The sequence below is a fragment of the Aethalodelphis obliquidens genome, unplaced genomic scaffold, assembly GCF_003676395.1.
Source record: "Aethalodelphis obliquidens isolate GAN/ISIS:26980383/991018 unplaced genomic scaffold, ASM367639v1 scaffold38, whole genome shotgun sequence".
NCBI classification, from domain to species: domain Eukaryota; kingdom Metazoa; phylum Chordata; class Mammalia; order Artiodactyla; family Delphinidae; genus Aethalodelphis; species Aethalodelphis obliquidens.
In genome coordinates, this window is record NW_020837982.1 from 6,342,384 (window position 1) to 6,369,467 (window position 27,084).

Below are 27,084 nucleotides of genomic sequence, written 5' to 3' on the forward strand. Positions count from 1 at the left end.
AGATTATTTATTGTGCCAAAGACTAACTATAATCTCCTTCAATCACTGGTTCTTAATTTTTTGGGGGGGGCGGGGGCAGGACAGTGCATGGGATTTCTTTGAAGAACTGATGAGAGCCATGACTCTCCCCAGAAAAATGCACAACTTTACAAACAAGCTTCATGAGGTTTACAGACTCGGAAGCCAGGGTTAAGAACAACCTTAAATAAATGTTTTCCTTGGTAGGATGGGTAAAAGAGGGGGATGTGGAGAGGAGGGAAGACAAAAACAAAAAGGAGATACTGCCAGCAGAAGATGGCCAAATTACTTTCAGAAATGTGATATTTGCATAAGTAAAATGATAAGGGGATTGTTTTAGTTTACAGAAATCAACATGCAACAATTTTCAGAGATATCCTGTATCTTTCTAATCCTTCCCTGGTAAAACTGGGGAGATCAGTAAGAGTTTGAGGATACCTAAGTTGTAAAATGGACATAAGGACATCACCAATAAGCTGGACTCCAGAAAGCTCTGTCTAGGATTTTATTAGACTGCTTTTTCCCCCAATATAACCCATATTGGAAGATTGAGACAAAAAGGCACAAACTCACATTAAATAAACAAGGTAATCTAATCAGTTCTACAAAGTGTATTTTGTAAAAGAAGTAGCACTAGGAACCAACCAAAATATGTCAGGGAGTCCCAGCAGGGACTGTAAGAGAATTTGGGAAGATATACACATGTCCACAATACTGACCCTGTCCCCAACCTCTCTCCATGAGAAGGCCAGAGCCCAGCACCCCTCCTATAGAGGCACTGCTGCTTCCAACTGGGACAGCGGCCCTGAAAGCAGCTGGTCTGAAGGGGCGTGGCATATCCTAAGGTACTACCCCAGGAGCTGAGCCTTGCATCATAAGCCCCTCTGAGTGCTAGTCAGTTTGGGGGGTGGGTAAGGAGGGAAGGGGGATACTTAAAAGAAGCCAACACTGCTGCCCAGCAGCGACACTATCCATGGGGACGGAACAGACCAGGCACGTCCCTTCTTATGTTGATGTGGGCTGGAGCCCCAAATCCAGCTGACCTCAGGAAACACCAGTTCAGCTCTTGTGGAAGCTGAACTGGGGCAACAGGTGGAGGTGGGAGGAACCAGAGAAAAGGCCGACAAGGAGCGAGCCCCGCCCCTAGAATTGGAGTGATATGTGTGGATCTCAGAGAAGAGCTGAAGGGAGGAGACTGACAACTGCTGACCCTCAAACCACATAAACAATAGTCTGCCTAGAATATCACCATTTGTTTCTCCCAGGCTAACCCACATCTGGACTTAACTTAGTTGATGAATGTTAAGAAGGGAAAAAGCTTTAAGCACAAATATAATTATAGCTAATACAGAGCTTGTAGGAAAACATTTATATTTTTCTCCAGTAGGAATGTCTATTCAACTTTCCCAGTCAAATAAATGCTACCAGCAGTTGGGATGCTAATAACCAACTGAATTGCCCCAGATCCACTACTATAGACCCCACAAGGTGAGGAGACTGTGACAGGATATCTCCCGGCCCCAGAGGTGGCCTCAGTGAAGGTGGGAGCTAACCACGCTGAGTCTGTCCACCCTTACCCCAGGAGGGCCACAGGAAAGCAGCCATCAGGAAGTCACAGGTTTCATCCTGTGTGACACTCCCTTATTGCACTTAGAAATGAGTAAGGCAAAACAAACTGACAAAAACCTAAGGACATATCATCCCATCCTACTTCTCACTCCCCAAACAGAGATTTGGTCTCGCATTAGCAGTTGCACCCAGGCTAGCATGGGCTTGAGTCACTGCACACTCGGCCAACAAACTTCACAAGGTTTGGGAAATGTCAGGTGACACCACAGCTATCTCAGATTCTCCCACTGGGAAGGCATACTCGGGCTCTGCCAAGTCACAGGGAACCGTGAAGCACTCGGCAGCTTCTGTTCCCCGGAGCCTGGACTTTCTCACCAGCCAGCTTTGGGAGAGCTCCGTACTATGATCGCTACTTGCTTTTGATTGTCCAGGGCAGAACTCAGCATGGGGGCAGGACAAGCTGAGTTCTTGATCCCCAAATTCCTTTCCAGCAACTGGAGACGTGGGGGAACATGTTCTGGGAAGAAGCTTTTTGCATGCTTGTTTTGTGCAGCATGAAAAGATCAAGACCCATTGCGTCCTGACCAGCCTCAGACAGAGGACAGGAATCTAAGAAAGCACAGAGAAAAGGGGATTATTGCTGAGTGGCAGCACCAGCCCAAAAGGAAAGAGGAGCGTGGACATACAGAGCTCCTCGGGGGGCAGACTAGTAGGTAGGTATGGGGCAGACTCAATTCTAAGGGCCACACGGGACAGTTCCCTCCAGGTAGAGTTGACCCGGGCACATTACGGGCTCTGCGGAGATACACAGTGGGTAACAGGAGGGCCAAGAAACCATAGGTATTTCTAAGACTAGTGACCAGAGATGCAAGGCCTGGGGCAGGGGTTATTTGTATTTGTTTAATTTTCAAAACAGGCTGGCTGGGCCTTGGGTACTTCCATGGTGCCTAGAGCACTCTAACGGTGGGTTACTGGGAGCAGAGGTCAGAGTTATGAAGCCACATTGCTGTTCTGTGGAACTGGAAGGGAAAAAAATATGTATTTCTAACTCATCCCTTCTCCCCAGGTGAGCACTCAAAATTGCCAAGATCTGCCCAGGAAGCAAAATACCTCAAGTTTATCCCAAGGTTGAAAACTAACAAAGTAAATCATTTAAAATCACCACATCACAAAAGGCAGCTATTTTGAAAGACTAAAAATGTCACTTAGAAATAAAGGGGGCGGGGGCACACAGAAATGGGTCAAGAACACAATGGTTGGAGAGGGAGGAGCTGTAAATACAGCCACCTACACGCCACATATCTCAGAGGGGCAGGCTCCCGCACACACGGGCTTCGTAATACCAGACAGTCTATTTGTTCACAATGTTAAAGGGCATCTAGAATTAACTACAGTAAGGGATCAAAGTTGCCTGAAGAATGGGCACAGAAAGGCTGCGTCCGAAGATGGCCTGTCACTCAGGAGGGTGGAGCTGCTGGGCCTTCCTGTTGACCACTGTCTTGCAAAACTAGAAGAGAAATACAATTATTAAGGAAGCAACAAAGGAAAATAGAAACGCACTGTAAATCATTCATGGGGGAATTGCAAAAGGAGGAAGGATGCCAGGCGGTGTAGTGAGGGGCTGTGGGGGGGAGAGGAAACTAAGGTCCAAGCAGTGATGAGAAGCTGGCATCTCCTCAATCCACTTTATCCTACCGTTTTATCTCCCAGAAGTTCTCCTCAAGCACACAGGGCAGGGAGAGCGCGCAGTGGTTTGCTTCACTGCTGGTGAAAGCCCAGGCCTCCTTAGCACCGTAGTGCTAGAGGACAACTGGGCTTTATTTGATAACATAATTTTCCCTCAGAGCCTGATGGGAGCAGGACCAGGCTTCTCATTCCGTGCCTAATCCCCTCTGAGCTGCTGGAATAACAGCAAGTGTGGAGGTGTGCAGGACACTGGGTGCTAATACAATGTAGGGTCTTGGGAAGGAGTGACCACGTGAAACAAGAGACATCCCATCCTGGTCCTATGACCTGGGCAGAAACACTCTCCAAGTATCTGAAAGATGCTGCCTCTGAACTACTTTGTCTGGGATCAGAGGGTATAGAGAGAAAGGAAATGAAGCACCAGACCCAACAAGGACCACTAGGAAAAGCTGTCTGGACGGCAAATTTTCCAAGGGAGAGGTAGGGAACAGCTCTGGCACAGGGGGGTACAGGGAGCACCCAGAATGCCAGCTTCAACTTGAAATGGCTCAAGTTACGAGAGGAAGAGTAATTAGGTGCAGATAAGCTTTGATTCTCATCCACTGCCCCCACCCCAGCCACACTTCCCACCACCCTGTCCTTGTCTCTGAGTGGTTCTTTGTACAATCACACAGATCCCTAAAATGTCTTAACAGTCATAACCTCTTTTTCCGAAGCCTGAGAGCTATTAAACATCGCGATCATCATTAATACTAGAGGGCAGGACAAGGAAAGAAGCAGGCTTTCTGCCTCCAGAGTGAGCTGCTGAGCCTTGAGGACCCAAACCGATTCTGGCGTCTATGTCATGCTCAGTGAGAAATGAGGTACATACAGTGCAGAAGGGGGAGGAGTGGCTTTAGTCATCCGCTGTCATTCCTTTCACTGGGTCCTTCTGTCTCATCTGGAACAGAAAAAACAGGAAAAATTGAAGGCTTTTGCTGTTGATGGAACTCTACAACAAATACATGCCTCCTCAATCCTGCCAGTGGATAGGGTAGAGCATTTGTTTTGTGCACAAAGCCCATCAGAAGAACAGAATTCTGTGTACACACAGCCAAAGTCATACTATTTATAGCTCTGTCATTGGTCCCACCATCCATGATTTCCATTTCTCTCCCCTGCATCCCATTGTTGCGGTTTAGTTCTTAAGCTCCTCTCTTTCTTTCATTCATTCAACAAATATTTATGAAGCATTTTTTTTTGTGCAAGGAACTGCTCCAGGCCTGAACCAGCCTGAATTCAGCCGTGAACCAAAACAGACCAAGTCTCTCCTCAAGGAGCTTACACTCTGGGACAAGGTGGGGGGAGAACGAACAAACTATGCCGGGTGGGGCTGCGGGCTGCTGGGACGGAGAGACTGTGGGAAAGTGCTATTTTATGAGCAGGCTGTGGAGGGCCTCTCTGATAAGTGATATTTGAGTAAAGACCAGAAGGAAGTGAGGGGGGAAATCCCGTGGGCTCCCTGGGGGGTGGGGGGCAGGGAGCATTCCAGGTGGAGGGAAGAGCAATTCCCTCTCCTGAGCTCTGCCTAGAGGCTTTGCCTAGTCAGCCAGGTGGGCAGAGTTTGGCACCAGAGTTCGGCATCAGAACACAGGGATCGAGAATGCAGGGAGTGGATCTCAGCTTGGCAGAAGTGCGAGGCTGCTGGAAAACAGCAGTGGGATCTTCTCTGGAAGCACTGAGTGGTCCCTGCCCTGGCACCTTCCAAGCAGCAGAGGACACAACTTCTTGTTGGGGATACTGTGGTGGCCATCTCTCTCAAATCCTTTCCAACTTGAAAATTCTGTTCTAATTGCAGGATGTCTATAACATGTATATTTTAACTTCCCATTAGATATGTCTTCGTTATCTGTGAGTTTTCTGCTCAACTTTCTTTCTTTACTCATTCAACAGCTTTTGAGCACATAGAGCATAAGCGCTGGAATAAAACTGCCTGGATCATATTCTGGCTCCATCACTAAATTGTGTGACCTTGAACAAATGACTTCACTGTTAAGCCTCAATTACGGTAATAATAAAATAGAGATAATAGTACACATGTCATGGGGTTGTGGTGAAGATTAAGATATTCACGTGGAGTACTTAGCACAGCAGAGTGCTTGGCACTCTGTACATGTTATCTGTGTTGTTAATGTCTTTATTCCAAACAGCGTAGTGAAGGCGATGTGTGTGTACACAGCTCTCAAGAACCTGCACTTTTAAGCTACAGCCTCCTCAGTTTTTGTTTTATTCACTTGACTTTAATACTGCCACTGTGCAGAGATCCTATCTCAGCAGTGGTAGTTCTCCACTGGGAAACATCTTCAAATACACTCTCTGCTACGTTTCAAACCCGTGTCTATTGTTTGCACCCCCTTGCCCCACCAACTGTTATAATCAGTAAGTCCATGTGGAACCTGGACATGAGAAAAACATTCTCCTGGTCCTCCCCAAAGGTTCCCATAGTCACTCCTTACTGACAACAATTACTGTAATTACACCTAAGGCCTTAGCTTAGCCTTTTAGGCTAGAGTTTCCTCAGACTTGATCAAGATTATTGCCTGGGGCACTTGTAGGTTCTTGGGCTCCAGACCTGATGAATCAGAACCTACAGGAGATGGACCCTAAATGAGTCATAAAATCAATCAGTCTCACAAGCCTCACTTTTCATCGTCCCCAGCAAAGATCCTCTGCTCCAAACAGCAAAGTCTGTTTTCTGACACCAAGCCAGTATGTGCTTATTCCTAGCTTCCCCTGGAATGCCTCTCCCTGTAGGTTTTGCTCAAAACTCACTTTCCTGAATGATGTCTTTAATAGTGCTCCTATAACTTCAGTTATCCATATTAATATCTGTTAATATACTACTTTATAAGGGTTCAACAAATCCAAGATTTTTCAACATGACAAATCTGTTAAGGATAAGGGCACTGTCATATTTTTTAAAAGATAAGTTAACCTTGTGGTGTTAGGTTGGAATGGGAAGGTATCTGTGTGATCATAATGTGTCAGCTAGATATAGAAATAACTACAGATGTTAAAGTCCCCCAGCTCCATCCTATGAGAAAGTCTGGAAGCAGCAACACCCCAACAGTAATGAGCACATTCAGCACCCAAACACCATCCTCCAGTAAAGGAACCAGGGCTCCTTGGTGATACAGCTGATTCTAGGGCTGGTCATAGAAAGAGCAAGATGAGCCTGGAACACCTTGCTGTGCTTCAGGTGAACAAAGGTAACTTCACCAGAACTGGACAGAAAGACAGAATACAATGAAAAGAACACCGAAGTCTGTGACGTTTCGGCCTAAAATACAGAAACTGGATCTAATCATGCAGAATCATTGGACAAACCCAAATTGAAAGACATTCTACAAAGTGACTAGCCTGTAACTTCCACAAATGTCAAGGTCATAGAAGTCCCAGAAAACTGAGCAGCTGCACCAGACTGAGACTAGAAGGGTGCAGTGTGTGATCCCGGGTCGTACCCTTTCCTTTAAAGGAATGGGTTCTCTGGGTTCAAGAGTATACAGGAGTTCTCAGTATTCTTCTTGTCATTTTTAGTAAGTTTGAAACTCTTTCAAAATAAAATTTTTTAAAAGACAGAAAAGCACTCTTTAAATGTCTGCTCACTAATGACCATTCATGTAAATTTTCAATTATCAGGGAGGCTAAGATTTAGTATCATGGGACCAAAGCTCCTTGGGCCTCAAGCAGATCCTTGTATACCCGGAGAGTCCACCACCTGGCTTTAGTTTACTAACGCAAAGCCAGGTCCTGTTTTCCTACTGCTTGAAATAAGATGCAACTTCCTATCAGGAAACACGATAGCTTCCTTTACTCTCAGAGACAAGGTCCTCCCCATAGAGGGTGCCACTGAAATAAAAATGCATTATTTCATTCTTATAATGAAATGCTCTAAGAATGCTTATTTCCTGTTTCCTGGGGCCTAAATGACACAAGAGATTTTATCTGATGTTTGTAGTGTTCCTTGGATCAAACCACTGCAGGCTATATATATACATAGAGTCGAGGAACATGAAAATAGAAGCTCCAGTCCTGGTTTGTTTGTTTTTAGCAGTGGTTTCCTCTAGGGAATGAGGCCGAAGGCTGGAAGAAAGGGACTTTTTTTCATCTACTTATTTTCTTTATTTATTTGGACTTCTATTTTTTAACATTTTTCTCTATCTTTTGAAAACTGTTTTTACTATAAGTATGAAATACTCCTTTACTTAAAGAAACTTGTATAAGTATCAATGTCAATTTCCTGGGTGTGATATTGTACTACTGTTTTGCAAGATGTCACTGGGAGAAAGGGATCTCCTCTCTGTATTGTTTCTTATACCTGCATGTGAATCTTATAATCATCTCAAAATAAAAAGTTCAATAAAAAAATAAAGCTAGTAAAAAAAAAAACAAAAAACAATCAGTTTAAGACACTGAAAAGTAACCACAAACCAGTTAGTTCTGAAAGTGCACAGATATGAGGCAAATGTGGAATTGTTTTTAGAACCTCTCTAGGGATTTCCCTGGCAGTCCAATGGTTAAGACTTCGCCTTCCAATGGAGGGGGTGTGGGGTTCGATCCCTGGTCTGGGAGCTAAGATCCCACCACATGCCTCATGGCCAAAAAAACGAAACATAAAACAGACACAATATTGTAACAAATTCAATAAAGACTTTAAAAATGGTCCACATCGGGCTTCCCTGGTGGCGCAGTGGTTGAGAGTCCGCCTGCCGATGCAGGGGACACGGGTTCGTGCCCAGGTCTGGGAAGATCCCACATGCCGCGGAGCGGCTAGGCCCGTGAGCCATGGCCGCTGAGCCTGCGCGTCTGGCCACAACAGTGAGAGGCCCGCGTAACGCAAAAAAAAAAAAAAAAAAAAGGTCCACATCAAAAAAAATCTTAAAAAAAAAAGAACCTCTCTAGAAAGCCACTCTATAAACAGATTCAGCCTTTGGGGGAAGAAATTTGGCAATAGGTAACAAGAGTCTTAAATTCTCTAATTCCACTTGTAGGAATTTATTCTAAGTAAATAATCCTAATTACCCAAAAAACTGAGTGCATAAAAAATTTTCATCACAGCATTATTTAAAAACAGTGAGAACCTACAACAACATGAAGGAAAATCCAACACAGGGTGATGACAGAGTACACAGCAATATGTACACTGTTGTTAGAAACATGTATGTGAAGAAACTTTTTTTTAGCAGGAAATGCTTTGTTACAATGTTCAGAGAAAAAAGTGAGAAAACCACCCAGGCACATGGAATACCATCATAGCTAAGTAAAAGTGTGTACGAATTCTTAAAATGGTTATCTTTAAATAGAGTACTTATCTTTAAATAGAGTACAAGTGTTTTTTTTCCTTCTACTTTTTACTCTTTTCCAAAAAATGTTTGATGCTTATATATTACCTTAATATTGAAAAATGAAACCATTTTAAAAGAAAAGAAAGCTGCTCCTATATTTCAAGATGCTGGTCAATGCTGCAGGTGGTCTGCCCTGGGGTCAGTCACTTGTGGGCAGGGCGGAAGGAATTAAGACTCCACAGACAGGGATCCCTCGGCCTCAAAAGACCTAGCTTTGCCCTCTGCAGGCGCTATGGGAATCTCAGATTCCAATCTCCCACAGCCCAGCAGGTGAGCTAGGCACTGAGTGATTTCTCTTTATCCTCAGACCTTCTGTCTACCACAAACCCAAACGGGAAACTAGGATGTAGTGTCCTGCCAGGCACTCCACTGCACAGGGACACTTATACAATTGCTGCGTAACCGGTCCAGAGTTTAAGACTTAAAATCTAAAACTGATGGTGATCCATCAGTCAAAAAGCCATAGGATGGAGGAAAGGCCCTCCTCATCAAAGTTCAGGTGATGAGAAAGGGACAGGCACATTCACACACAAGCAAACAGACAGGAAGGCCGGCTACACGGAGGCTCAGTGACAGCTCCCAGGGTGGGCCAGCAGAGCAAGAGCGCCATGCAGCCTCTGAGCTCCAACCCAAAGTACAAAGTCCAGAAGGAATGGGCTATGGAGGGATCAGAGAAGCCAACAGATTTAGAGAGGAAAACCCACAAGGGAAGGCTGGGGAAGAAAATGCGGCAGGATCTTAATTGTGTGTTCTTTGCTGTTTCTCAGCAAATGTTCTAGAGAGTCCAGTAAGTAGGGAAACAAGTTTTCTTAAAACTTTTAAAATGAGTCCTCTTCTCCCAGTCTCATTATCTAGAGTTAATGACCAAGGCCCAGGAGGTACCTATTCTCTGAACTAGAAGGTATCCTTAACTTCTCTGAAAGTAATACCTATGGCACAGGTAGCCATGATCATTTCATGACCATACATGTCAAATGTTTACCACACATGACAGGCACATGGTAAGACCTCAATGTTAGCTTCTCTTAATAATAGATATGTTATTATAAATCAACTGTACTTCAATTTAAAAAAATAATATAGATATGTTTATTACCACCATGTTCATAAGACAGTGAGTTCCCCATTACAGGAGGTGGTCAAGCACAAGCTGGTGGGAAAGCTTCAGAGAGGACTCAAGCACTGGCCATATAATTGGACTAAATGACCTTTAAGGTACCCTCTTCCACTTCTGAGATTGAGTTTCTTAAGATCAGGAGCGAGGGAAGGAGGGAGAGCCACTGGTCCCCTACAGGCACACATTTCCTGACATTTTTGTTTTTAGGGAAAGGGACTAATCTCTCTTTTTTTTTTAAATTAATTAATTAATTTTTGGCTGCGTTGGATCTTCGTTGCTGCATGTAGGCTTTCTCTAGTTGCGGTAAGCCAGGGCTACTCTTCGTTGCAGTGCGCGGGCTTCTCATTGTAGTGGCTTCTCTTGTTGTGGAGCACAGGCTCTGGGTGCGTGGGCTTCGGAAGTTGTGGCACGTGGGCTCGGTAGCTGTGGCACACGGGCTTAGCTGCTCCGCGGCATGTGGGCTCGAACCCGTGTCCCCTGCATTGGCAGGCAGATTCTTAACCACTGCGCCACTAGAGAAGTCCCAGGACTAATCTCTTGATCTCATTTCTCAAATCCTTGAGCCTCAATCCAAGAATGGTGGGTCCACCCCCACAGAGGGACAAGAGTTATGGCAGTGGTGACTGTGGCCTTATAGTGACCTCTCATAACTCACAAAACAACCCACCCACTCCAGACTACTATGCATTGGTTTAAAGAGTAACAGTCATAATTTCTCTGATTTTTTTTTTTTTTTTTTTGGCCATGCCACGCAGCTTGCAGGATCTCAGTTCCCCGACCAGGGACTGAACCCAGGCCACGGGGGTGAAAGCCTGGAATCCTAACCACTAGGCCACCAGGGAACTCCCTAACAGTCATATCTTCTATCACAAACTTGCAGTTAATCATGGCAGATTGAATACATGCATTTGTTGCTATTCCTCCTCAAAACCCTACCACAATGACAGTAAAGGAATAAAAAAGATAGAAAACTATAAAGACAACAAGAACAGAGGAGACAACTACAGATAAGAGATGGAAATGGCATTCTGGAAGATGAAAAAGGATGGATGAGCAATGACTGATCTGCAGAGCAGCAGGGGCTGCCGGTGAGGAGGGGACCCACTGGTGCTGCAGGTCACCCAGAGGCCTGGGAACTGGCAGCATCAGGTGCCTCTAAAAGTGGGAGTGCAGCTAGGGGTGAAAACAGGTGACTTCACTGAAAGTGGGAACAAAGAACCATTTGGGCCTGGCGTGCCCTGGTGTTCCCTCCCCCAGTTTTCACAGTCAAGTAACGCCCCCTTCCTGCAAAGCCCAGGGATTCACTCTCTGGAGGCACTGAGGTCTTGAACTCAGGACCCCAGGCTCAGCTAGGGGTGAAGTGGGCACGATGCAGAATACAATGGGATTAAGTTAGAGCCACCCCATGGCATAGTGAGCCCACCAGGACCTTTCTCCAGCTCAGCTCCCAGAATGCTGGCCCTGACCATCCCCATGAGCTAAAGACTGGGGAGTCCTCTCAAAGCAAAATGAGCAGCCCAAGAAAAATAGACTCAGGATCCTGAAGTGGGGGACCCCAATGGAACCAGCTGATTACCCTTCAATAAGCCCAGCCACTGACTCAGAGAGCTTCCAACCGCTTTTTGGAGCTTCACTCTTCACTTTGAACGGACAGCCAAGGACCCCCAACCCCCAGTCATTTGAGGGAAGCCCCTAACAGAAAACACAGAGTCCCATAGGAAAAAGGAGCTCAGAGAAAACAAAGAATGTTCAGGTGGCAGAGATATCTCAAAGCCAAACAAGAACCAAAACCCGGAGCTTCAGAAAAGGAAAATGATGCAAGCAGAAAAAAAGAAAAAATACTTAAAAAAAGAACACAGCACAAGAAATGCTTTAAAATGTCTTAAGTTCAACAGAGGAGAGAAAAGTTAACTTCGGAAAACCTCCCCTAGGAAGGAGACGAAAAAGGAGACACAACAAGAAAATTAGAAGGTCAATTCATGAGGTCCAACTTCTAACTGAAAAAAAAAATCCAGAAAGAGAACAAAGAGAACAGAGGGGAGAAAATGATGAAACAGGTAACACAAAAACATTTCCCAGAACTAAAGAGATCTTTAGCTCAAAGTGCCCACCGAGCGGGAGCAAAATGAACGAGAATGAACCAAAGTCAACTACATTATTGTGCAAACAACCCAACCAACCACCCTGTTGAGACTCAAAAACTTAATGATACAGAGAACTAAGCTAACAAAAAGAAGGAACGTGGTCATGAACTTCCTAACAAAACAAGAAAACTATCCAAGGAAGGAATGAAGATCAGAGTAGATGGAAGGGTTCAGTTGGGAAAAAGAACGACAAAGGTATAATAATGATACATGCTGAATGACCAGTTAACCCCAAATTGTGACACTGAAGGATGGAGAGGAGGAGCGTGTGAGTGGTGGGTGGAGTGAAAGAGCTAAACCTTCCACAGGAAGAAGCGAGCAATTAACAGCTAAAGTTGAAAAACTGTGAATTAACAGGATAAACCTATTATTTAGAAACTCGGAGGTAACTAACAAAAGAAACAACTGTGAGAACTGCCAGGGGCTACTTCTGGGGGCAGGACCGCAGGGACAGGGCAGAGGAGGACGGCATCTTCCTCATACGCCTAGGGTACTTGTGGAGGTGATGGATATGCTTTGGACACTGACTGTGGTGATGGTCTCACGGATGTCTATTTATCTGCAAGCTCATCAGGATGTACACATTAAATGGGTGCAGCTCTTTGTATGTCCATCAGACTTCAATAAAGTGTCTTTTTAATTAAAAATGAAAAAAGTAAAACTCTGAAAATAAAACTTGGATAAAAATATTTTTAGGAAGAGGAAAAATAAAGAAGAAAGAGAAGTGAGCCAGCGGTACAGTCAGCACACAAAGGTCCCATACAGTTGCTAAAGGGGTCAGAACACGTCCCCCAGTGGCTTTGCTTTCTCTTCCACTGCCAACTATTTAAAAAATTCCAATTCCAAAGAGGGTTTTCTGCATTTTGCAATTATCTTGGAGGACAGAGATCATCTCAGCTTTTGGCACAGTTATCCACAGAATGGAGAAACAGGCAAAGACAAGGGGTGGGGATTAAAAAAAGAACTCCCCGAGGACAAGTGCTCTCAAACTTTGGATCTGAGGCAGGCAGATCCAGTAAATGCTCAGGAGAGTTCTCCCAGCACCAAGAATGCGAATTCGACCCAAAGAGTGAAAGGCTGTCAGCAAACACTTCCATGACCCCAGTGTACTTCTGGCTGGGCTGTCAGGCAGTGGGCAGCTGAAGCTACAGGCTAAACCCCGAAAGCTCCGTGTTCTCCCATTTGGTAGCCTGTTTCTTTTCTTTTTCTCAAGAATCGGGTGACCACAGGACTCAGGCCTCCCTCTTACATTGTTAGAATCGCCAGGGACCTGGACATTAAAATCTACCACTTCCTGAAGATCCTTAGCAGAAGAATCAGGAGTTGTGTCCAAAATCCTGCCACTTCCCTGCCAAATGTACCTGAATGAATAACTAAAACGTCTGCCTACAACAGGAACTAACTCAGCAAACCACTGTAACCAGTGAGTCAGCCCAGGAAGTGTCATCCTGGAGGGTAAAATCAAGGAAGGAAGAGCTCGCAGGCCCATTCTCCACCGAGACCAGCACGGGGCAGCGGGACCACCTGTGTAGTGTGGGGCACCGTGGACCTGGGCCTGCGTCTCACCTGAGGCCCTGCTGGAGTGCCAGACAAGGCTGTGCAAAGCTACGCCTGCCAGATACCCAGGCCCCATGCCAACCCTCCCAGGGCAAGGAGGGAGCAATGGATGGCAGTTCCTATGAAACAGAGCTTCCTGCCTTATTTTTAGCCCCGAGAGGCAGGAGGGAGCCCCAAATGGCATTTAGAGGGAGAAGAAAAGACGGAGTGATTGAGTGCTACGGCTCTTCCCCTGACTGTATCACCTGCAGGCTGTGTGACCCTGGGTATGGCCTTGAACTCTCAGAACCTCTACATCCTCATCTGAGAGTGGGGGTAACAGTGGCGCATCCTCACAGGGGTTGTGAGGATCACAGGAGATGGGACAAGACGTGGAAAAGCCCTCAGAATAGTGTCTCACACACAGTGGCTGCCTGAATGTTATTTACTGACCATCTCCTCAGAGTGAGCCTTGCAGGGAAGCAGCCCCAAATTCCCCAAATGAGGCAAGAGGAGTGTTAGGTCTTCAGTCTTCCATGGAACAGCAGATAGCTCTCCTTCTGGGATCCATGCCATGGGCAAGAAAAAAAAAAAGGCAAAGGCTCCAAACTCTAAAAATAGCTCCCAACACCCTTATAGAGGGGTTAGTCCTGTGTGCCGCTGCTGTCCTCTGCGGGTGACATGCGTGGCATTCGTGGACCAGCCCAGCCTGCCTCCTTCCGAGGCCGCCTCCACCTCTGCAGCCCAGCACCATCCCCCCGCCACCGGCTCTGAAGAACCACTGCAGCAACTGTATTACTCACTTGGCATTCAGCACAGCCCGCCATATTTGTCTCTCTGGATATGCCAAGACCTCGACTAGACTGCAAGTTCAAGAGCACAGGCTGCTTTCTTCCTTGTAGTTCCCATATCGCCTGGCATTAGACCTTACCCACAGTGGACGCTGACATGTTCCTAGAACCACAGGACGGTGCCCTCAGTGAACTGCCCTGGCACGACAGTCTCCATAATGTTCACGGTTATCTAGGTGACAGACCCAGAGTCTCGTCTGGCCTCCCACGTACCTCATCCAGCTGTCTCTTCGTCTCTTCTTCCATCCTTCGAATGTCATCCATAGTCAGGTCAACCCACTTATCAAGCCAACAGAACAGCTGCCTGTGGAAGTTTGTAAACAGACGCTTCTCTTGCTATAAAAAGGAGGGACCCAAGTTAGAACCGGAAGGTGCAGGCCACTGCTGCAGCTCTCCGCCCCACGACCTCTGTGCCAGTACCCACACTTCACGGGGGGGAGTGATACCTGGCTGGCTTATCTGGATCAGCCCTCCAGTCCCTGAGGTCAGTGACCTTTGCCTCCATGTGTCTGAAGGGTATGGCTTCAAGTAGGGGAAGCCCCCAGGAGAGAGTTGGTGCCTACCTCACCACGAGGCTCTGTGCCCAAAATGCTACCAAGACAGGCAGTCCACAAGTCAAGGTCCCAAAACAACTGTGCCAAGTTTCCTCCTTGTCTCTTGAGCCTAAAGCCAGGTTAAAACTGGCCAACAGCTATGAATGTTGCCCAGTTTCACCAGACTCACACATCAGAGATAAGGCTATAGAAACTCCTTAGGTGTCATTTGGGCGAGTTGCTCAGTTTTCCTGGGTCTCCCATTTTTACATGTTATTATACTTTTGTTTGAGATTCTCTTGTTAAAAAAAGAAAAAAGGAAAAAACTCCTTAGGTCTGTCTAGTTCAGTAATTCCGGGCACTGGAGAATTTGTTTCATAGTGCTTCTTGCCTTTTGGCATCAAGAAAAGATGCTGAGGGGCTTCCCTGGTAGTGCAGCGGTTAAGACGCCGCACTCCCTATGCACGGGGCTTGGGTTCGATCCCTGTCAGGGAACTAGATCCCACATGCATGCCGCAACTAAGACTTCACATGCCACAACTAAGGAGCCCATGAGTTGCAACTAAGGAGCCCGCAAGCCACAACTAAGGAGCCCACCTGCTGCAACTAAGACCCAGCGCAACTAACTAAATAAATAAAAAGATGCTGAATTTGTCATTTAATCACAGCAAAGCCCCTTCCTGTTTCCTTCTTTTGCCTCAGTTTCCTTACCTTTCACATGTGGTACCCTTGGATGGACAGTATTAAACTGTAAGACAGTTCAGTGCAAGGGGGAGTGGGGGTCTGGGAAATGAAACCAAAATATCAAGCCACGTGGGTTGATATATGCCACGTGGGTTGTATGATCTTCTCTTGTTGGGCAAAACACCCCCCACCAACACACACGGGGAAGGCCTCCTACCCTGGTCACTTACCTTATGTATAAAGTTTTCCACTTTGTTCTGCAGGCCCCACCACTTGAACTTGACAGTAACCAGTTTGTATGCACACATGTATGGGCAGTCTTTCTGATTTACAAGTTCTTGCTGTATTAGAAACACACCCACAGGCAAGCAGTTAACTAAGAGGGCAGACCTCTGGATCCCCCTTAGCCCAGGCGGGCCACTCCCCTCCTCCATTGGGGAGGCCCACACACACTGGCCCCAGTCCACCCGCCACCCCACCCGGTGGTGAGGGTGTGAACTGCACCTTCCAATTGGGACCCAAGGGTCCTCGGCCTGTTTTGATAGACTTAAATTTTGCTGGGTCTTCCTCTGCCTTGTAATCCTGAGAGAAGTTGGAGTTGGAGCGGGGAGGGATAAAGAGGGGGGAGGGGAGGGAGGAGGAGAGAGAGAGAGAGAGAGAGAAACAGATCAGATTTTCCACCAGAGTACAGTTCATACCATTCTTGACGCTGCTGGCTCACAGAAAATCTGGGAAGGTGTTATAAACAAGATACAGAACTGTTTACATTTGCCTCAGAGGATAGCTCTCTGTGATTTTGTCTGCCAGGGCCTGTTTTCACTTTTACCAGACTGTGTGAGCAGGCACGTATTTCCACTGTTTAAGGTGGGGATTTGCAACCTGGAGTGAACATTCATATGACCAAGGAAGGTGTTTTCAAAATACAGTTGACCCCTGAGCCAGGCAGGGGTTAGGGGTGCTGACCCTCCACGCAGTCAAAAATCCAACTGACAGTTTGCCCTCCGTACCCGCAGTTCCTCTGCATCCTTGGATTCAACCAAGCACAGATCGTGTGGAACTGTATTTAATACTGAAAAAAAAAACTGCTTTTAAGTAGACCCCCGCAGTTCAAACCCATGTTGTTCAAGGGTCAACTGTACAGATTTCTGGGTCATTCCGCCTAAAACCCAGTGAATAAGAACATTTGCAGGGGAGGGTTGCATGCATTTTTTTTTTAACTCCCCAGGTGATTCTAAAACAGCAGCCTGAGCTGAGAACAACTGGCCGCAGTCATTCCTGCAATCTTCTAGTCCCATCTCCCTCTGGCTTGTTTTGTTTTTGTTTTTAAACTGCCTTGTTTTAATAAAATCATTATTGGAAATGTTCAATGTACAGACTTAATCCTCTTGTGTACTATCGTCAGTCTCCCCTCACTGATTTAAAATGCAGTCAGTGTGTTAATTTAAAATGCAGTCAGCTGTGTGTTAATTAACAGTAACAGAAGTTTACTCTTGGGCTGTTCCTCTGCATTGACTAATGTGGGCAACGAAAAGCAAACTCCTTATGGCATCTACTTAACAAAAATAACGAAGGTATCAAATCACACACATACACACACAATCATAAAGCATTTCCCAAAGCTAAGGAGATTATTTATTAAATCTTCCCCGCCTCTGCTTCTCTCCACTCACATGAAACAGTCAACAAAATACTCAAAGCACCATACTTTTGGCTAGTATTTCTGTTTGAGAAATATCTGGCGATGTTCAGTTTGAGGAAATTCATCAAGCTGCACACTTATGATCTATTCACTTTGCTATATATGTTATACTTCAATAAAAAAATTTTTTTGAAAAATCCACTAATCTTTTGAGGGTAAGGGTGGGGATATTAGGCAAAGAAGCACAAGATGGCTTTCATATCTATTTGGGAATGCACAAAACAAAATATCTTAGGCACAAAGAGTGACTCCAGGAAAGAAGTATCATACCCCTGGGGTACAGAGAGCAAACACTTATTCCCTACCAATGGGCAGAGTCAAGTTCCTGTGCCCAGATTCCAATAGGCCTCTGTCAAATAGGAAGAGTACTGCATGGGGGAAACCTAGTCCTTTACTTCCCTAAACCAATACCTCCTGGGCAGTGAGCAGGACAGACCTGGTCCCCAATTTCTCCAACTTTATGATCTAGCAGTGGACTGTCCTTTCCAGGTGGCTGCTGCCATGTCTGTTACTCTGAGAAGTGACCACCAACGTCTTGAGGGCAGGGGACTTGTCTTTTCATGTAACTGGCAACCCCCCAACCTGGAACCCACAGAACAGAGTATTCTAAACACAAAATAGGCAGGCAATATATATTTTTGATCATAAGGTTAGAAAGAGAACTAGTTTCAGGCTAAGTGTCACTTCAGCAGGGCAAATCAACCCCAGGGCTACCGACAGTACCTGCGTCATCCAGTGACAATTTCCAGAGGCCAAGCAGGACACATACATCTGGGCCACTATTTTCCTGGTGGTATCCCCGAGTCAAGGCGAGGCAATTCTTAACACTCATTTAAAAAATAAAATACCCAAGAGAGAACTTCCCTTTGAGCCAAGTTGGGTATGGTTCCTTGGTTTCTCTGACACTTAGAAGTCATTTCTGCATCTCAAAGGCCACCTATATCACTGAACAGTTCCTACCTTGCTAAGTACTTGGCTTCGATCTGCAATGTCTATATATATAGCTTCCACATGTTTCCAGGCCTCAGGCTCCAGTTTATGCACCTGCAGGAACAAGGAGGACCACCATGTAGTTTTTATCATCTACGAAGCACCCTTTACCCAAAATGGACACCTAGCAGCAGCTGTTCCCATAGCCAGAGATGTGAGATTCCTACTGGTACATACAAAACTATCCAAAGGAGTGGGAGGATGGATTTTAAGTGGACATACATTTGAGAACTAATGCTTTGATTTTTCAAGCTAAGTACAACTGCAACAGCCCAAGACACTCTCAGGACTCCCCTAGCACCTATTTTGTTTCCATATGTTCCCCCTTTGTAAAGACTATACACTTGTCTCATGGGGATGTTGCCTGGTTAGCCATATACTGCTTATTTTGATGCTCTTAAAAATTAACTAACTCAAGGGCTTCCCTGGTGGCGCAGTGGTTGAGAGTCCGCCTGCCGATGCAGGGGACACGGGTTCGTGCCCTGGTCTGGGAAGGTCCCACATGCTGCGGAGCGGCTGGGCCCGTGAGCCATGGCCGCTGAGCCTGCGCGTCCGGAGCCTGTGCTCCGCAACGGGAGAGGCCACAACAGTGAGAAGCCCGCGTACCGCAAAAAAAAAAAAAAAAATTAACTAACTCAAAATAGGTGGTACCAGATACAAAATCATGCTACGAAATTCTGATACAAATTCAAAATGTACAAAAGGGGCTTCCCTGGTGGCACAGTGGCTGAGAATCCTCCTGCCAATGCAGGGGACACGGGTTTGAGCCCTGGTCTGGGAAGATCCCACAAGCTGCGAAGCAACTAAGCCCGTGTGTCACAACTACTGAAGCCCGCACGCCTAGAGCCTGTGCTCTGCAACAGGAGAAGCCACTGCAACGAGAAGCCCGTGCACCACAACAAAGAGTAGCCCCTGCTCTCCGCAACTAGAGAAAAGCCCACGAGCAGCAACGAAGACCTAACGCGGCCAAAAATAAATAAATTTACAAAATGCACAAAAGGATATGATAAAGCGTATAACTCTTTCTCTTGTCTTCAAGTCCACTCCCAAGTACCACCACTGCTAAACATTCAAGTGTAGAGATTTTTCTTTTAATACAGATGGTAGCATGTATACACACTGTTTCACATCGTGCTTTTTCCACTGAACAGTGTATGTTGAAGACTGTTCCCTACTGGTTCTTTTTAATGGCTGCATAATATAGCACTATATGGCTGCACAACAATTTATTTAACAGGGTCCTACTGATAGGCTTTTATGTTGTTTTTAACCTTTGGGTACACAAAGAATGCTGAGATGAATCTCCTTGTATATAAGCTATTTCATACATGTGAAAACATAACTGTAGTATAAATTCCTAGGTGTGGAATTGTTGGGATAAAGGATAGGTGTATTTTATTTTATTTATTATAAATTCATTTTGTTGATTTATTTTTGGCTGCGTTGGGTCTTCGTTGCTCCAAGCGGGCTTTCTCTAGCTGCAGTGAGCAGCTACTCTTTGTTGCAGAGCGCGGGCTTCTCATTGTGGTGGCTTCCCATTGCAGAGCATGGGGTCCAGTAGTTTCGGCACACAGGCTCAGTAGTTGTGGCTTGTGGGCTCTAGAGTGCAGGCTCAGTAGTTGTGGCACATGGGCTCAGTAGTTGTGGCACACGGGCTTAGCTGCTCCGTGGCATGTGGGATCTTCCCGGACCAGGGCTTGAACCTGTGTCCCCTGCAGTGGCAGGCGGATTCTTAACCACTGCGCCACCAGGGAAGCCTCTGTATTTTAAATTTAAAGAGTACTGGCAAATTGTGCTCTACAGAGGCTGTAATTTTCTTTCTTTTTTTTTTCTTGGCCACTCCACATGGCTTACAGGATCTTTTTTTTTTTTTTAATAAATTTATTTATTTTACTTATTTATCATTTTTGGCTGCATTGGGTCTTTGTTGCTGTGCACGGGCTTTCTCTAGTTGCGGCGAGCAGGGGCTACTCTTTGTCACGGTCCACGGGCTTCTCATTGCAGTGGCTTCTCTTGTTGTGGAGCACGGGCTCTAGGCACGCAGGCTTCAATAGTTGCGGCTCGCAGGCTCTAGAGCACAGGCTCAGTAGTTGTGGGGCAGGGGCTTAGTTGCTCCACGGCATATGGGATCTTCCTGGACCAGGGCTCGAACCCGTGTCCACTGCATTGGCAGGCGGATTCTTAATCACTGCGCCACCAGGGAAGCCCAGCTTATGGGATCTTAGTTCCCCAACCAGGGATTGAACCCCGGCCCTGGCAGTGAAAGCACCAAGTCCTAACCACTGGACTGCCAGGGAATTCCCTAATTTTGATGGTTTAAAAATTCACCTCCTCTGTGCCAGGAGTTACATTTTTAGACCAATGCCAGCACTAAGAGAGGTCCTATAAAGAGTCTTGGAGATCATATTTTTCAGATTAGAGACAGAGCAATCCCACCCTGGTAGGACAGATCTGGGCACAGGCTACTGCCTGCCTGGCCAGGAAAAAGGGGACCATGGATCAGACCCCTTGGCATGGATGGAGCCTCAACACCCAGTCCTGGGGCCTGGAAGTCCTTGGGGCTCCTGGGAAGTGCTACTTACATTCTCCTGGGTGCCAAGATCTGGTTTGTGCCAGGTTTCAATTTTAATCAGAAAGTCTTCTTTCATGTATTCATTCTGGAAGGGGAAAAAAAATACCTTACAGTCACCAGGCTCAAAGTTGGAGAGTAACCATCCCCCCTACTTGCTCACGGGCAGTCGAGAGACCCCAGCCTCTGCCTTATAGTAACAGCTAACTGTACCAGGAGCCCACAGTATGCTGGGTGAGTGTTATCTCATTCAATCCTCACCCCAGCCTGCGATGGCTGTAGTAATACCACCCTCGTCTTATAGTCAAGGAAAGTTACGTTCAAAGCCATGAGGGGACTTGTCCAATGGCAGAGAGATAACGACAGAGCTGGGCCTCAAACTCAGTTGTGTCTGGCTTCAAAATCCATGTATTTAATCCGCGTATCTCTCCTATTTGCCTCATGCACAGGGCATAACGGCTGACTGGCAGCGTGGGAAGAGCACGGGGATACTTCCCGGCCAACCAAATGTGTTCCCCACCCGCGCCCGTTCTCCCCAGCCAGCTGTTTGCTAATTTAACCCTTCATGCTAATTATCAGCCTCCTCCCTTAGTGCCTTTAAAAAGTTGGAACTACTCAAAGGAGGAACACGTTAACCCCCTAACTCCTCAGTGGGAATTAGGTTCCCAGAAACTTCTTACATTTACCAGCAGGGACAAGGCACCTGGAAGAGGATGCTGAAGGGTGGACAGAAGGGGCACTGACAGAGGGGCTGGGCCTGGAAAAGAAACCTTGCTGATTTCTCAATTTTGCCAAGGGTCAGTGCTCACTGGGGTCAACAAACGCCCCAATGGGAAAGTCACAATCGGGTCAGCTGAACTGAAGCTTCTTGTACAACCCTGGGAAGGTCAAACCTGGGGCAAGCAGGGGACAGCCTTGCGTCATTCTGTACACGTGAGACCTGGGGCTAGTATGCCACAGTCCTGACTGCTGCACCTACAAAGCCACCTGCCAATGTAGCTTCAAGCAAGAAGCCATTTTGCCAATTAACAAGTTCCTCATTAGGACTGAAAGGATTAAGCCTCAAAAGCTCCAAAAGTCACCCAAGAGAAAGAGAGGAATACCCAGGAGTCTCCGGGGCAGTTCCATTTTTATTTTTCCCTTTCTTATAAGTCATCTACAGTTCCAACCCCCCTGAAAATACTTACTGTAATAACTGCTCCAAGGCAAGGACATGGAAAAAAGAAAGAAAAAGATTAATGAGGATAAATAAAATATCCAGCCCTCACCCCCAGGGAGCACGGAAGCAAAGAATTCTCCACTCCCTGGGGCACTCCACAGTCACTCTCCAAGCCCCAGCGAGTACATCTGGTACCTCAAATGCAGCAACTCTCAAGTTTCACTCATACAAAGTCCCCAAAGACCAAATATGGAATTTAATTAAAGCGATGCCACTACAGGCTCCTCAGGACTCTTCCCAGTTGGGCAAAGACAGGGAGCAGTTCTGATGAGCTGAAGCGCGGAGACACGCTGCTCTGCCGTCGGAGTGTCACCTGGTGTCCCCCCACCCCCACTTCCCGGGGCACAGAGCAGGGCACTGTAGGCCAGGCACTCTCTATCTGCCCTCTGCATCCTTCCTCTCACTGTAACCAAACCTCTCACCCTCCACACTCCTGATCATTGTAATGAGACCCCCTCGGAAAGCACCGTTCAATTATTTACCAGAGAAAATGACTGCAGCTCTAATGTCACTGGGGAATAGACTAGCCTTCCTCCTGACCACAGCCCAGATCATTCTGTACCCTCTGACTTTGGCAGTTATCGCAATTTCAGATGGATGCCACACTGCCCCATCTGACAGTACATGGGGCTAACAGTCAAATTCCATAACTCTAAAACTGAAACTAAGGTTACCTCTGAGATTGAGATGAGGAGAATTTGAAATATAAGGGATAAGATCCACCTTGTATAGAAACAACCCAAGAGACCATCAGTAATTTCCCTGAATCCAACGAAAGATACTTGCAAGAAAGCATCAGATCAAGATTATAACTAAAAGGGCTATTGAAATAACTGCCCTGTTATTAGTTTAACAAAAAAGGAAATGAAGGGTATAATATCCATCGAGGGCGAGTCCAAAGAGACCAGTTTGGCAGAAATTCTCCAGCACTGTTCTGGGAGCAAGAGCCCTGGGCTGTGTACGTGGCACATCTAGCAGCCCCATCCTGAGTGTCAGGTTGGCCTGGTTTGATGACACTAGGCCCCAAGGTTCTCCCACTAACCACCTGATTCTGAGTCTATGCTCTCCGAGCAACTTTCTCCTAGTTTGGCCTCTGTTGGGACAGAAAGTGCTAATCAACAGACACAAGGCGGGACTTCCCTGGTGGCGCAGTGGTTCAGAATCCGCCTGCCAGTGCAGGCGACACGGGTTTGAGCCCTGGTCTGGGAAGATCCCACATGCTGTAGAGCAACTAAGCCCGCGTGCCACAACTACTGAGCTCGCGTGCCACAACTACTGAAGCCCATGCACCTAGAGCCCGTGCTCCACAACAAGAGAAGCCACCGCAATGAAAAGCCCGTGCACCACGAGGAGTGGCCCCCGCTCACGGCAACTAGAGAAAGCCCGCGTGCAGCAACAAAGACCCAATGCAGCCAAAAATAAATAAATAAATTTGTTTAAAAAAACAAAACAAAACACCACAGACACAAGGGTCTGATCACTTAAGCAAGTGGATGTTTTCACTACATGTTGGCTTTCTGATTATAATTTGGTTTTCTATGCAGAAGAGTCCACAAGGAAAGAATGCCCTACTCAGCAAACAGGAATATCTCGGTTTTCATTAGTAATTTTGTATTTCAATATAACTTAATATATTGGCATTTGGGGGGTCTCGTATATAGGTCTTTCTGAGATCCTGAGAAACAGATCCATTTAGTTCTGACAAATTAGGTCTGTGAACCTACGAGGGTGAACGCCCTCCCTGGCCTTTAATGCCAATGTGGGTGACGAAACAATCTTTCCCAATCTTCTCTAGCCTCAAGGCCTCCAAACACCTCTCTAGCCTCCAAACACCTCTGCATTCGGAGCCTTCCCTTTTCTTCAAACTGCAACCCTATGTACACTGGAAAGGTCTCAGGAAACCGTCTGCAGTTGGAAAACAGGGCTCTCCAATGAGACCAGTAAGGTACTTTTTAAAAACTATAGCTTTGGGACTTCCCTGGTGGTCCAGTGGTTAAGACTCCGTGCTTCCAATGCAGGGGGCGAGGGTTCGATCCCCGGCTGGGAAACTGAGATTCCACATGCCATGTGGCACTGCTATAAACAAACAAACAAACTATGGCTTTATTGAGACTGTATTCAGCCCAGGGTTAAGGTTACAGGAAGAGGAAGGAGGAGAAACATTTATTTTCTTCTTCCTACTTTCTTTCTTTTTTTTAATGGAACGCTTCATGAATTTGCGTGCCATCCACGCACAGGGGCCATGCTCATCTTCTCTGTATCGTTCCGGTTTTAGTACATGTGCTGCTATAGCAAGTGTCTCTTCCTACTTTCACTCACAGACCCAGTCCCATCTTACCCCCTCCTCATGTCCCAAGTCATGAGCATCAGGGGAAAAGAAACAGAGAGAAATAAGGTAAGAGGATAGAAAGAGCTGATAATAAGTAGAGTTTTCCACAGCCAACTTCATTCCACTGAGAACAAGGTGAGAGCCTTCCAAAAGGCATGTGGAGTTTCACTCCACACTCCTTTATCCATCTCACCTCAAACTCTGATCTACTTAGGCCAACCTAAGAGTTTGAATGGATAATCTTTCTCCCACCAGCCCCCAGAGGGAACTGGACATAGCCTTCCTTGTTTATATCTCTTTTTAAAAGAGCAATGGCTAACTGAACAGATCTAAGATTCAAGACATTCATTCTGGGCTTCCCTGGTGGCGCAGTGGTTAAGAATCCCCCTGCCAGTGCAGGGGACATGGGTTCGATCCCTCATCCGGGAAGATCCCACATGCTGTGGAGCAACTAAGCCCGTGCGCCACAACTACTGAGACTGCGCTCTAGAGGCTGCCAGCCACAACTACTGAAGCCTGTGCACCTAGAGCCCGTGCTCTACAACAAGAGAAGCCACTGCAGTGAGAAGCCCGTGCACCGCAACAAAGAGTACCCCCCCTCACCGCAGCTAGAGAAAGCCCGCATGCAGCAACGAAGACCCAATGCAGCCAAAAATAAAATAAATAAATTTATATATAAAAAAGAAGACATTCATTCTGTAATGAAGCTGGGGTGTGACTGTAAAGTCAGCACCCGTTGAAGAAGCCAACCTCCTCTCCCCTGCTCCTTGCCTCTCCTCTTCACGGAGTATTTAGAAATTACATTTTTCTTCTTTTGGCCAAGGATCAGAAGATGCGAATGAACATGTGGTGTCTAGAAAAATGCCCATGTCAGCTGCAGCACACTCTCCCCAGAATTACAGAGGACAGTGGCATCTCTCAGTTGGCACAAGCTGTGTACCCAGAACCCCGCCCCAGGCATGCAGCAGTCCACCCTATCCATTTGCCTCCTTCATGCCAAGTTGGCTAAGGTTCTTACGACACAAGCTCAATGCAATTCTCTTACACATCAAGAAAATTCATCTTTGGCCCTAGACCAGACACACCCAGCCACTGTGCACACTTTTTTTTTTTTTTTTTTTTTTGGTACGCGGGCCTCTCACTGTCGTGGCCTCTCCCATTGCGGAGCACAGGCTCTGGACGTGCAGCCTCAGCGGCCATGGCTCACGGGCCCAGCCGCTCCGCGGCATGTGGGATCTTCCCGGACCGGGGCACGAACCCGTGTCCCCTGCATCGGCAGGTGGACTCTCAACCACTGCTCCACCAGGGAAGCCCCCACAGTGTCTTTTAAGAAAGTGTGTATGTGCCTCTTTTCCAAGAATTGAACAGCTTCCTGCCTGCTGATTAGGGAATAGTGATGTTTGCATTTTCAGCTACAGCAATAAAACTCTAAGCATTACACATCCCAGGTCCCACCAATGACTGTGCATGTCCTGATACAAAATGTTCTTGAACCTGTGCAGGACTGAAGAGAGCAATGACCCTGTGATCTAGACTTTAGTCATTCCCAAAGTCAACGGGATAACGACCACATGTATCTTCCTCATCAGATACAATCTAGGGAGTGCCAGGTCCCAACAAGTAAGAGAAGTGTAAGCAGAGGCTGGCAGGCAGACTGTCTGTGCCAACAAATGTAGACTGGCTGGGGGAAAAGCCACTTAACTCACAGTCGACTTCCAGGGGACCTCTAGAGACCCCCCGCTAGAATCCCAGAATGTCTAGAATAGAAAGTTCTCTGTGAAGGTTCAAATCTTTCCTTTCTAGAAACTCCAGATAGGAGACTAGGGAAGATTAAGAGAATAATTCCAGTCCTAATCCCACCTTCAACTATAGAACATGCTGGTCTAGGAAGTTCCCTAGTGGTCTGCTAATTAGGACTCAGCGCTTTCACTGCCAAGGTCTGGGTTCAATCCCTGGTCAAGGAACTGAGATCCCACAATCAACATGGTGCAGCCAAAAAAAACACCAAACCATGCACCATGCTGGTCTAGTGGAAGCCACTGATTCAGGGCTCGGACTGCAGGTGTTATACAACATACTCGGGGGCTAGCTGTTTCTAAATCCTTTGTCATCAAACATTGGGCTTATTTCAACTTTTCCCCAACAACATCAGGGTTTTCTTTGCTATGTTTCCTTGGTGTCTAGGTCTGGCCCTTCTCCAGCGCAGGAAGGTCACCCTGCAAGGCCCCTTCTTATGACTGCCTCTCTCAAAAGTCCCTGGGCCTCACTGCTGCTTTTCAAGCCAAACATGAATACACCCTATTAAAACTGGAAATTTCAGTATCTAACAATAAGGGAGTAGCTTAAAAAGATCCCAGTACATTCATACAATGGAATACTATGCAACTATTAATAAATTTTAAACAATAGACTATATGTAGTGACAGAGAAAAGGTTTCCCATTTACTAACTAAAAATGAACAATTTAATAATTAGTATGATTTGACCCAAAATTTGGCTGAAAAACGTGTCTGGAGACTTTATATACACGTGTATATGAAAGCATTTTAAAAAAGGATTAGAAAGACACTAAAATGTTAACAGTGACTAGAAATGAAAGGATCATGGGTGATTATTTTCTTGTTTATATGTATTCTCCAAGACAGAGGACATTACTTTTGTAATCAGTAAAAACCAAAATTATCATAGCATCCCCAAATAGGAGGGATTGGTTCTATGCCATCTTGGGCCATGGCTACTTGGTGGTTCCCACCCAG

At 46.3% G+C, this 27,084-nt stretch overlaps 1 protein-coding gene and 1 non-coding gene across 3 annotated transcripts in view; both read right to left on the reverse strand.

Annotated features, from left to right (window-relative positions):
- Positions 1–509: 509 nt before the first annotated feature.
- Positions 510–27,084, reverse strand: part of PITPNA (phosphatidylinositol transfer protein alpha) — a 40,880-nt gene continuing 14,305 nt past the window's right edge. For both annotated transcript variants that reach the window (XM_027130588.1, XM_027130587.1), the window contains exons 5-12: positions 21,968–21,975; positions 20,794–20,868; positions 18,182–18,265; positions 16,027–16,104; positions 15,753–15,863; positions 14,519–14,641; positions 4,145–4,213; positions 510–3,094 (exon numbers count right to left, since the gene is read on the reverse strand). In XM_027130588.1, coding sequence (XP_026986389.1) covers positions 4,169–4,213; positions 14,519–14,641; positions 15,753–15,863; positions 16,027–16,104; positions 18,182–18,265; positions 20,794–20,868; positions 21,968–21,975 — 524 coding nt within the window. In that variant the 3' untranslated portion in view covers positions 510–3,094; positions 4,145–4,168. The remainder of the gene's footprint in view (positions 3,095–4,144; positions 4,214–14,518; positions 14,642–15,752; positions 15,864–16,026; positions 16,105–18,181; positions 18,266–20,793; positions 20,869–21,967; positions 21,976–27,084) is intronic.
- LOC113633181 (U6 spliceosomal RNA) lies at positions 24,192–24,294 on the reverse strand. Its single transcript, XR_003438096.1, has one exon. It is a non-coding gene; the product is annotated as a U6 spliceosomal RNA (small nuclear RNA).